The sequence below is a fragment of the Manis javanica genome, chromosome X (genome assembly GCF_040802235.1).
Source record: "Manis javanica isolate MJ-LG chromosome X, MJ_LKY, whole genome shotgun sequence".
Classification (NCBI taxonomy): domain Eukaryota; kingdom Metazoa; phylum Chordata; class Mammalia; order Pholidota; family Manidae; genus Manis; species Manis javanica.
Window position 1 is genome coordinate 73,021,563 of NC_133174.1, and position 12,669 is coordinate 73,034,231.

At 36.5% G+C, this 12,669-nt stretch overlaps 1 protein-coding gene across 1 annotated transcript in view; it reads right to left on the reverse strand.

The window, feature by feature from the left end:
• POF1B (POF1B actin binding protein) overlaps positions 1–12,669 on the reverse strand; it is a 97,508-nt gene that overhangs the window by 4,545 nt on the left and 80,294 nt on the right. The window contains exons 14-15 of the mRNA XM_017640166.3: positions 11,436–11,564; positions 10,517–10,599 (exon numbers count right to left, since the gene is read on the reverse strand). Of these exons, the coding sequence (XP_017495655.1) occupies positions 10,517–10,599; positions 11,436–11,564 (212 nt within the window). The remainder of the gene's footprint in view (positions 1–10,516; positions 10,600–11,435; positions 11,565–12,669) is intronic.

Here is a 12,669-nt window from a genome sequence, read left to right on the forward strand (position 1 = left end):
GTAAAGGTGTGCCAAGGAAGCCAGAGTCAATAGGACAGAATAAACAGTAAAGAGCTACATAGAAAGAGGTCAGGATATCTGTCGAGGGTTTCCCCCCAAGTAGTTGGGTAGGTACTGATCAGTGTAAGTATGTGAAAAAGGTACCAAGACTGGGGAAAGAATCACTGGAAAGAAATAGTCAAGAAATCCCTAGAGCTCACACATAGCAAAGGGAACAGCTTAAGTTCCACTAACCAGAGTGGAAAAACGTCCTAATACAGGGACATCAGGCAAAGGCTACAGAAGAGTAGTTGTGCCTTAGTAATGGGATGACATTAGTCCTAGACTGCAGGTTTTTCTAACAGAGTTTAAAAGCAAAATTTTAAAGTATTAAACTGTTTCCAATAACTTAACTTCATCTTAGAACAAAACCCCAAAATACAATGATACCCAAAAATACAAAACTCAAGTATGTAAAATGAAAATACATGGAATTCAATACAGTAGGCATTCAATGAAGCAGGCAGATATGGCCAATAATGAAGAGAAAAATAAATTGGTAGAAACCCACCAAGAAATGACAGATAAATAAATAGGCAAAGGTGCATCTATTAAATAACAATGTATACTCAAGAAGTTAAAATTGTGAATAGCATGAGGAGAAAAGTGGACGATATAAAGATATACAGTGGACCACTAAAAATGAAATTTACATTGTATGGGATTCACAAAAGAATATGTACTTGCAGAAGAAAATGCTACTAAATGTGAAAACATTGGGAGAAATTATCTAAAATAAAACAAGTGAAAATTGCACAGAATATGAGCAGGTGCTAAAGATGGCGTGAGTAGGGCAGCGGAAATCTCCCAAAACCATATATATTTTGAAAATACAGCAAATACAACTATTCCTAAAAGAGAGACCAGAAGATACAGAACGACAGCCAGGCTACATCTACATCTGTGAGAACTCAGCATTTCACGAAAAGGGTTAGATACAAAGCCGTGACCTGGCGGGTCCTGAGCACTTCCCCCACCCCAGCTCACTGGTGGGAGGAAAATAATCAGAGTGGGGAGGGAGTGGAAGCACAGGACTGCTAAACAACTACCCCTCATAATCTGCCCTGGGAGCACAGACACACATTGCATGGTGTACTGGATATTAGAGAAATGGAAAAGTAAAATCTGAGATGGAGACTGTGAGTGAGTCCCCACAGCCAGCTCCCCTGGGAAAAAAGAAAAGCCGGTGCTTTAAAAGTCTTAAAGGGACAAGTGTTTAACAGATGGACAAAATCATTCTGGCACACTTAGCCCAGCAGGCTAGGAATCTTAAGGAACTTCAGGTGCCCAAACCCTGTGGGTGGCAACAAAGCTCTGAAGCCCCTCACGGTGATAAGCAGCCTGCCGTTCATTCAGCCCCCACCAGCACTGCAAGCCAACTGGCTCATCTGCCATTGCTGTGGACCAACCAAGGAGCTGCCCCAGCCACAGCAATCACACAGAGTCTTCTCCCAGTGCACAGTTAACTGGTCCAGATCCAGAGGCTGGAGCCAGCCCACAGCTGTGTGGCACAGACAGAGGAAGCTGGTGCAAAGTCTGGAAGGCTCACAGGAGAACATATGCCACAAACCTGCAATGCCCAGCAGTGCCCTAGGCATCCCGAAAGCTGGCCTCCACACGACAGCTCAGGGAATTAACCCAGAGACTGCTCTCTGTGTGTGGGTAACCGGCACAGGCAGCGAAGAAGGGCAAGGCAACCAGCAAGCAGGAAGGGACATTGGTCTCCCAGCTGACAGATGTGCCACTTGCTGGCAATCACTTCTATCACCATGAAAACGCAGAAGAACCTGATACAGTCAAAAGTCACTCAAACAATGCCAGAGAGTGGGCCTGGTGAGATAGACATAACCAATCTTCCTGAGAAAGAATTCAAAATAAAAGTCATAACCATGCTGATGGCCCTGCAGAGAAATATGCTACAGCTAAGGGATGAAGTCCTGAGGGAGGTAACAAAAATGAAACAGTCAATGGAAGGACTTAAGAGCAGACTGGATAAGGTGCAAGAGACTGTTAATGGAATAGAAATCAGAGAACAGAAATACAGAGAAGCTGAGGCACAGAGAGATAAAAGGATCTCTAGGAATGAAAATATATTAAGAAAACTGTATGACCAATCCACACAGAAAAATATTCACACAATAGGGGTACCAGAAGAAGAAGAGAGAGAAAAAGGGATAGAAAGTGTCCTTGAAGAAATAATTGCTGAAAACCTCCCCAAGCTGTGGAAGGAACCAGTCTCTCAGACCATGGAAGCCCACAGATCTCCCAACACAAGGGACCCAAGGAGGACAACACCAAGACATATAATAATTAAACTGGTAAAGATCAAAGACAACGACAGGGTATTAAAAGCAGCCAGAGAGAGAAAAAAGATCACTTACAAAGGAAACCCATCAGGCTATCATCAGACTTCTCAACAGAAACCTTACAGGCCAGAAGAGAATGGCATGATATATTTAATGCAATGAAACAGAAGGGCTTTGAACCAAGAATACTGTATCCATCAAGATTAACATTCAAATTTGAAGGAGGTATTAAACAATTTCCACATAAGCAAAAGTTGAGGGAATTTGCCTCCCACAAACCACCTCTACAGGGTATTTTAAATGGACTGCTCTAGATGGAAGTGTGCCTAAGGCTAAATAGCTGTCACCAGAGAAAATAAAATCCCAGCAAAGAAAGCAGGACAACCAAATACTAACTAAAGGCAACAAATAATATTAGCTATCCACAAAAGCAGTCAAGGGAAACACAAAAGAGTACAGAATAAAACATGTGACATATAAAGAGTGGTGGAGAAAGAAGAGGGGAGAGTAATAAAAAATCATCAGACTGTGTTTATAATAGCATAATAAATGAGTGAAAGTTAGACAGTTAGATAGTAAAGAAGCTACCCTTGAACCTTTGGTAAACATGAACCCAAAGCCTGCAGTGGCAATAAGTACATAACTATCGATAATCACCCTAAATGTAAAGGGACTGAATGCACCAATCAAAAGACACAGAGTAACATAATGGATAAAAAAGCAAGACCAATCTATATGCTGCTTACAAGAGACTCACCTCAAACCCAAAGACATACACAGACTAAAAGTCAAGGGATGGAAAATATATTTCATACAAACAATGGGGAGAAAAACGCAGGTGTAGCAGTACTGGTATCAGACAAAATAGACTTCAAAACAAAGAAAGTAACAAGACATAAAGAAGGACATTACATAATGATAAAGTGGTCAGCCCAACAAGAGGATATAACCATTATAAATATATATGCGCCCAATACAGGAACACCAACATATGTGAAACTAATACTAACAGAATTAGAGGAGGAAATAGAATGCAATGCATTCGTTCTAGGAGACTTCAACACACCACTCACTCCAAAGGACATATCAACAAGACAGAAAATAAATAAGGACACTGAGGCACTGAACAACACACTAGAACATATGGACCTAACAGACATCTACAGAACTCTACATGCAAAAGCAACAGGATACACATTCTTCTCAAGTGAACATGGAACATTCTCCAGAACAGACCACATACTAGGCCACAAAAAGAGCCTCAGTAAATTCAAAAAGACTGAAATTCTACCAACCAACTTCTCAGACCACAAAGTCATAAAACTAGAAATTAATTGCACAGAGAAAACAAAAAGGCTCACAAACACATGGATGATTAACAACGTGCTCCTGAGAAATCAATGGATCAATGACCAAATTAAAACAGAGATGAAGCAATATATGTAGACAAATGATAACAACAGCACAACGCCCCAATGTCTGTAGGACGCAGCAAAGGCAGTTCTAAGAGGAAAGTATACAGCAATTCAGGCCTATTTAAAGAAGGAGGAGCAATCCCAAATGAATAGTATGGAGTCACAATTATTGAAACTGGAAAAAAAAAGAACAATTGAGGCCCAAAGTCAGCAGAACGAGGGACATAAAAATCAGAGAAATAAATAAAATTGAAAACAATTAAACAATAGAAAAAAAATCAATGAAACCAAGAGTTGGTTCTTTGAGAAAATGTACAAAATAGATAAACCCCTAGACAGACTTATTAAGAGAAAACGAGAATCTACACACATAAACAAAATGAGAAATGAGAACAGAAAAATCATGATGGACACCACAGAAATACAAAGAATTATTAGAGAATACTATGAAAATCTATATGCTAACCAGTTGGATAACCTTAAAGAAATGGAGAACTTTCTAGACAAATACAACCTTCCAAGACTGATGAAGGAAGAAACAGCAAATCTAAACTAACCAATTAGCAGCAAAGAAATTGAATCAGTAATCAAAAAACTACCCAAGAACAAACCCCCAGGCCAGATGGATTCACCACTGAATTTTATCAGACGTTTAGAGAAGATATAATATGCATTATCCTTAAGTTTTTCCAAACAGTAGAAGAGGAGGGAATACTACCAAACACATTCAATGAAGCCAGCATCCCTCAAATACCAAAACCAGGCAAAGACATCACAAAAAAAGAAAACTATAGACCAATATCCCTGATGAAAATAGATGCAAAAATACTCAACAAAATATTAGCAAACCAAATTCAAAAATACATCAAGATGTATTAATTATCTGTGGTCATTATTTCACAATCTTTGTGTAAGTATATATATAATTCATATGTATATCTCTATATAAGTTGTACATATTAAACATGTATATTTTATTTGCCAATAAAAAGAAAAAAAATGCATCAAGAGGCTCATATACCATGATCAAGTGGGATTCATCTCAGGGATGCAAGGATGGTACAACATTTGAAAATTCATTAACATCATCCACCATGTCAACAAAAAGGACAAAAACTGCATGATCATTGCCATAGATGGTGAAAAAGCATCCGACAAAATTCAACATCCATTCATGATAAAAACTCCCAACAAAATGGGTATAGAGGGCAAGTACCTCAACATAATAAAGGCCATATATGACAAACCCACAGCCAACATCATACTTAACAGTGAGAAGCTGAAAACTTTTCACTTAAGATCAAGAACAAGACTGATGCCCACTCTCCCCACTTTTATTCATCATAGTACTAGGGATCCTAGCCATGGCAATGAGACAAAACAAAGAAATGAAAGTTATCCAGATTGGTAAGAAAGAAGTCAAACTGTCAGTATTTGCAGATGACATGATATTGTACATAAAAAACCCTAAAGACTCCACTCCAAAACTACTAGAGCTAATATCTGAAATCAGCAAAGTTGCAGGATGCAAAATTAATACTCAGAAAACTGGTGCTTTCCTATACACTAAAGATGAACTAGCAGAAAGAGAAATGAAGAAAACAATTCCACTCAAATTGCATCAGAAAGAATAAAATACCTAGGAATAAACCTAACCAAGGAAGTGAAAGACCTATACCCTGAAAACTATGGGACACTTTTAAGAGAAATTAAAGAGGAAACTAACAAATGGAAACTCATCCCATGCTCCTGGGTAGGAAGAATTAATATTGTCAAAATGGCCATCCTGCCTAAAGCAATCTACAGATTCAATGCAATCCCTATCAAAATACCAACAGCATTCTTCAAGGAACTGGAACAAATAGTTTTAAAATTCATATGGAACCGCAAAAGACCCTGAATAGCCAATGCAATCCTGAGAAGAAATAATAAAGCAGCGGGTATCTGACTCCCAACTTCAAGCTCTACTACAAAGCCACAGCAATCAAGACCATTTGGTACTGCCAGAAGAACAGACACACAGACCAGTGGAATAGAATAGAAAGTGCAGATATTAACCCAAACATATATGGTCAATTAATATACAATAAAGGAGCCATGGATACAGTGGGGAAATGACAGCCTTTTCAGCAGCTGGTGTTGGCAAAACTGGACAGCTACATGTAACAGAATGAAACTGGATCATTGTCTAACACCATACACAAAAGTAAACTCAAAATGGATCAAAGGCCTGAGTGTAAGTAATGAAACCATAAAACTCTTAGGAAAAAATATAGGCAAAAATCTCTTTGACATAAACATGAGCAACTTCTTCATTAACCTATCTCCCCGGGCTATGGAAGCAAAATAAAAAATGAACAATTGGGACTATATCAAGTGGAAAACCTGTACAGCACAGGAAACCATCAATAGAACAAAAAGACATCCTACAGTATGGGAGAATATATTCATAAATGACATGTCCGATAAGGGGTTGACATCCAAAATATACAAAGAACTCACGCACCTCAAAGAACAAAAAGAAAATAATCCAATTAAAAAACGGGTAAAGGATCTGAACAGGCACTTCTGCAAAGAAAAAATTAAGACTGCCAACAGGCACATGAAACTATGCTCCACATCGCTAATCATCAGAGAAATGCAAATTAAAACCACAGTGACATATCACCTCACACCCGATAGGATGGCCACCATCCAAAAGAGAAACAACAACAAATGTTGGTGAGGATTTGGAGAAAGGGGAACCCTCCTACACTGCTGGTGGGAGTGTAAATTAGTTCAACCATTGTGGAAAGTTGTATGGAGGTTCCTTAAAAAACTCAAAATAGAAATACCATTTCACCCAGGAGTTCCACTCCTCAGAATTTACCCTAAGAATGCAGGTGCCCAGTTTGAAAAAGACATATGCACCCCTGTTTATCGCAGCACTATTTACAATAGCCAATAAATGGAAGCAACCTAAGTGTCCATCAGTAGATGAATGGATAAAGCAGATGTGGTACATATACACAGTGGAATATTATTCAGCCATAAGAATAAAACAAATCCTACCATTTGCAACAACATGAATGGAGCTAGAGGGTATTATGCTCCGTAAAATAAGCCAGGTGGAGAAAGACAACTGTCAAATGATTTCACTCTTCTGTGGAGTGTAATAACAAAGAAAAAACTGAAGGAACGAAACAGCAGCAGACACACAGAACCCAAGAATGGACCAACAGTTACCAAAGAGAAAGGGACTGGGGAGGATGTGTGGGAATGGCGATGTAAGGGGGGAAAAGGGGCATTACGATTAGCACACATAATGTTGGGGGGCATGGGGAAGGCAGTACAACACAGAGAAGTGGTGATTCTATAACATCTTACTATGCTGATGGACAGTGACTATAATGGGGTATGTGGTGGGGACTTAATAATGGGGGAGTCTAATGGTCCCAGAAGATGACTGGTTAGCCAGAGACGGGTAAGAATCCTCAAGGAAGGAACAACCTAAGACAGACACAGTCGCAGGGGGGCCATTAGGAGAGAAATTGGGGACCAACAGAGGGGAGGCTTAGAACCTCACCCCCCCTGTTTTGAGAGAAATCTTCTGCATCTGTGGATGTTTTGTTGCCCTTGTCTAGCTTGGATTAATACTTAGTCTATAGGCACAGACCTGATCATCTACATTTGCCCTCTTACAGCACTAAATTATGTTTTCTACCTTTATCTTGCATCTACCTACCACTTCAGCATTTTATTTAAAAAAATAATAATAAGGGAGAAATGTGGGATTCACATATAAATTAAGTATAAAAATCAAATGAATAATCATATCTGACTTGATTGTTTATAGTTCATGATGCGTGATCAAAATCGAAAGTTTCTGTGATATGACTGCCCTTGCACTGTTCACCATGTAAGAACTTATTCACTATGTAAGACCTTGTTCACCATGTAAGAACTTGTTTGTTATGCTTCAGAAGATTGGAGACTGTTGTGATATAGGCTTGGGGTTAATTAATGACTGTGCATTGAGTCCCCTATACAGAATTTTATTGTTGTTAACAACCATTTGATCAATAAATATGAGAGATGCCCTCTCCAAAAAAAATAAAATAAAATAATGGGGGAGTCTAGTAACCATATTGTTGCTCATGTAATTGTACATTAATGATACAAAAAAAATTGCACAGATTATGAGTTAGTTATAGAGAATATCAGGTACACTCATATAGGTGTAATTGAAGTCTACAGGACTGGTGTAATTGAAGAAATAATGACTAAATTGTTTCCAAATTTGATGAAAATTATGAACACAGATACAAGAAGCTTAGTGAACCTCAAGGAAAAGAATGATGAAGAAAAACACAGAGGCACATCATTATCAAGTTGCTGTAATACAGTGATAAAGAATTTTACAGATAGCCAGCGGGAGAAAAAAATTACTCTAAGTGAAAAAAAGATCAACAGTAAACACCTTATTAGACTCAATGAAAGTCAGAAGACAGTAGAATGACATCTTTAAAGGACTGAAATAAAAAAACTATCAATTTGCTAACCTATACTCAACAAAAATAACTTTGAACAATGAATGCCTAATACTATTTTCAGACAAAAAATGGAGAAAAATGTTCATCAGCAGAGCACCTTGACAAGAAATGTTAAAGGAAGTCCTTCAAGCACAGGGAAAATGATATTGGATGTAAACTTGTATCTAAGCAAAAGAATGAATAGCACCAGAAATGATAAATAAGTGAATTTAAAACATTGTATTTCTTTAAAAACAATACTGTATTTAGAGGATTTATAATATATGTAAAAGTAAATAAGTTTGGCAGAAATAGCAAAAAAAATGGAGAAATGGAAATATATTCTCATGAAGTTTGTATGCTATATGTGATAAGATATATATTATTTGAATGTAGACAGTGATAAAGATAAAGAATACTGTAAGACTTATAGCAATCATAAAAAAGAAGTATACTTAATAAGCCAGTGAAATAGATAAATACAATCATGAAAAATAATTAATCCAAAAGGAAAAGAGAACAGAGGAAAAGGGGAACAAAGACAGTATGGGACATATAGAGAACAAAGAGCAAGATGGTTAATTTCAACTCAAACACATAGATAATCACATTAAATATAAATGGTCTAAACACTTCAGTTGAAAGGCAAAACAAAGATTGTTACACTCTGATTTAAAAGAACAGACCCAATTATATATACTATTTATTTTTAAAAAATTAAATGGAAACAAATTTTTAGATAAAGTGAAAGAATGGAAAGATATTCATGTGCTCTGTAATCAGAAGAAAGCTGGAGTAGTTATAGTAGTATCAGATAATATAGCCTTCAGAACAGGAAGGATTAGTAGAGATTAAAATATTAAAATAATAATAAAGGTATCAGTTCATCAAGGTGTAACAGTTTATTCATCAGTGGGACATAACAATCCTAGATGTTTATGTACCTCCTAGTAGAAATTCAATATACATGAGGAAAAACTTAAGCAAATGAAAGGAGAAATCAACAAATTCACAATTACAGCTGGAAATTTTGGCCTGCCTTCCAAGATAATTAATATTAGAAGTAAACAGAAATTCTCTGAAGATATAGTAGATGTGAACAACTAAATTGAGCTAAATTGAATTTATTTAATGCTCCACACATCAATGGGATACTATTCAGCCATAAGAAGAAAACAAATCCTACCATTTGCAACAACATGGATGGAGCTAGAGGGTATTATACTCAGTGAAATAAGCCAGGCAGAGAAAGACAAGTATCAAATGATTTCACTCATCTGTGGAGTATAAGAACAAAGAAAAAACTGAAGGAACAAAACAACAGCAGACTCACAGAACCCAAGAATGGACTAACAGTTACCAAAGAGAAAGGGACTGGAGAGGACGGGTGGGAAGGGAGGGATAAGGGGGGTGAAGAAAGGGGGCATTATGATTAGCATGTATAATGAGAGGGTGTACGGGGAGGGCTGTATAACAAGTAGTGACTCGGTAGCATCTTACTACGCTGATGGACAGTGTAATGGGGAATGTGGGGGGTCTTTGTGATGTGGGGAGTCTAGTAAACATAATGTTCCTCATGTAATTGTAGATTAATGGTACCAAAATTAAAAAAAAATAAAAAAACATGGGTGAATCTTGAAAATAATATGCAAAGTGAAAGAATCCAATCACAAAAGACCTATTTTGTATTATTCTATTTATATGAAATATCTGAAATAGACTTTTGCTGATACTATTCATAAAGAATTACTTTCTATTTGGTTTTCCTAAATTGCTGGGATGCAAGCTGTGGTCATTGCTATGATGAAGGGAGACCCTGCCTAAAAATGACATCTGTACAGTAAAGAACAGAACCAAGAGATAGAGACAGATAGAGAGAGATAGAGACACAAATCCATCTGGTTACCAAGCAATCCCAATTAACTGCATTAGCTAATTTCCAGTTTAAGCTGGGTTTCTGGTGTGCACGACTGAAAGTATACGAAGTAATATGGTTGGTTATCGAATTATTTGCTTTTCACTTCCATTGTATATAAAATATTGTGAATACAGGAAAGATGTGCTACTGAATTTTATTGACCATCATAGCTATGTCTTTTTGTAAATATCCATTCTTCAGTAGAATTCCTGGCTTGAAGACAACAGCAAACTCTGTCTAGGGGTGTATATATCAGTTAAACATGCTATAACTTGAATTATATAATAACTGAAACCATATTCAAATTTCATAAAAAAAATACATTACTTTTTAGTGGTAACGGTAGTTCTTCCACCACTGGTGAATTGGTTATGAGATGAATATATTTCTTGTTTCAACTTTGAGAGTTCCTTACAAATAAAAGGCAATATAATCATTCAAAAATAGTAGAAACATGAGGTAAGAAGTATGTTTGATTATTTAACAAGGTTACTAAGGAAATTCTTTTTTCCTTCCTTTTTGGCCTTAAGATAAGAATATTCTAACCCCACTTGTTGAATACCAAATATTCTTGCTTCATGGTAGCTAATAAGTCACATTATATGCTTGTGCATGAGTCCACTAACTGGTATAGGATTTCTATATTTGAGGGGTAACATGAGATTGAATGAGTGAGGTTCTCAAGATGAAAGTATGGAAGTTTTTACCTAAAAAGCTGGAAAAGTATAGCCACAGCAGAAAAATATTGGAACTTTGATATGGAAGCAGCTACAGTGTCCTAACAGAGTCCAACACTGACCGTTAGTGCCAGTACCATTTGTTCAATAACAAAGTACAGTATTAGCCACCATTTTTGGTAGTTCCTTCCTTCAGAACTTTCTAATCTTTAGATTAGAAAAGATCCTGGGCTACATGCTACAGGTACAGAGAGAGATATAACAGTCTCTTGCTGAAGCAGCTAATAATCTAATAAGGAGCTCACAGTCTTACTGGGAGTTTCACTGCTAACGAGATAGAAAATCAATGTCTTAATAATATTAAATGCACAATAGGCCTTATTTTTGGCTTCAATTCTAGATTTTATTTAAAGTATTTCTCCTGAAATATGAATCTTCTACTTCACAGTCACTTTCCACTTCATGAAAAAAATGAGCCTTGGAAAACTGCTCTTTAGTTCACAGCAAGTATTTATCCTACAGGTTGAAGTTGTGCTGTTCATCTCCACCCTTACCCCTTTCTCTCTTACCTCTGACTGACGCTTTATAAGGGAATTCTTCTCTTCCAGCAAGCTTGTCAGTTCATGAAGTTTGAATTGGAAGTCACTGCAACTTCCTTCTCTTCTTGAAACATCTTTTTGGTAGTGGTTTAACTGAGTCTACAGATTTAAAAAGAAATAAAGATTATTGTAATACTTATTTACAAAATAGGTAACTGAGTTCCAGAAAGGTTGACATAAAGTCATGCAGCTCGTTATGAAATGGAGAGCAAAACACCAATATTTATAAGCATTCATAAAGTTTTATGAATATAAAATATGAATTGCAATGTCAATTGGGACTTTCTCATTTTTTAAAAGTGCCTTTACTATTTAGGGCTAAGCATTACCTAAGTAAAAGTCCTAGGCCACAATGATTAAAATAAAACTGAAAAAACAGGCATTTCAGATTCCTTCAAGTACTAATTAAGGAAAACTCAATAACAATAACAAATATTATATTATGATTTGCATTTCACAAAATATTCCTCCTGTGTGACTTATCTCAGTTTTCACAGCAGCTTTGTGCAGTAAGTATTATTATAATCTTCATTTACAAACAGGTACATGAGATCCAGAGAGGATAAATGATGCAGTCACACAGTTAGTGAGAAACACAGTTACAACTCCAAGACAGGTCTTCTGACTCTAAATCCTGTCCATTTTCCTCTTTACAACATTATATTTGCATAGGTGACTGTTAGATTAAAATTTTATTCATAATGTAGGGATGGAAAAGATGATGCTGGTGAAGGAATTCTGCCAGAAAAATCAGTAAGCTTTTGGACAAATTATATATCGTTTCACTTTTATTTTCAGTAAAGATTGTATATTGGTATTGGGAAAGAAGAATCTGATTGGTTTTTGCATTAAAATATTTAAGTATCTAACTACACTTAGGTATCAGTTAATTAAGAGTCAGTTTGACAAAATTACAGTATGAAGCAATGTATACTTATTCTCACAAATATCACCCTAATTTTGATGACAGTAACAATTCGACACTTTTTATCCTTGTGCTTGACAACATACTTGCTGTGTATCATCCCTCAAAGTCAAAGAAGGATTTTTATGAACCCACTGTGACTTTGCTGGATAATCTCATATGTTGCTCTTCCCTGCATAAACATGTTTAGGCAAGATCATAAAGGATACCTCCAACAACAACAAAAAATAAATGAATAAAAGTTAGAAACCAAAACCCTAAATTTATCTTCTTTTGCTT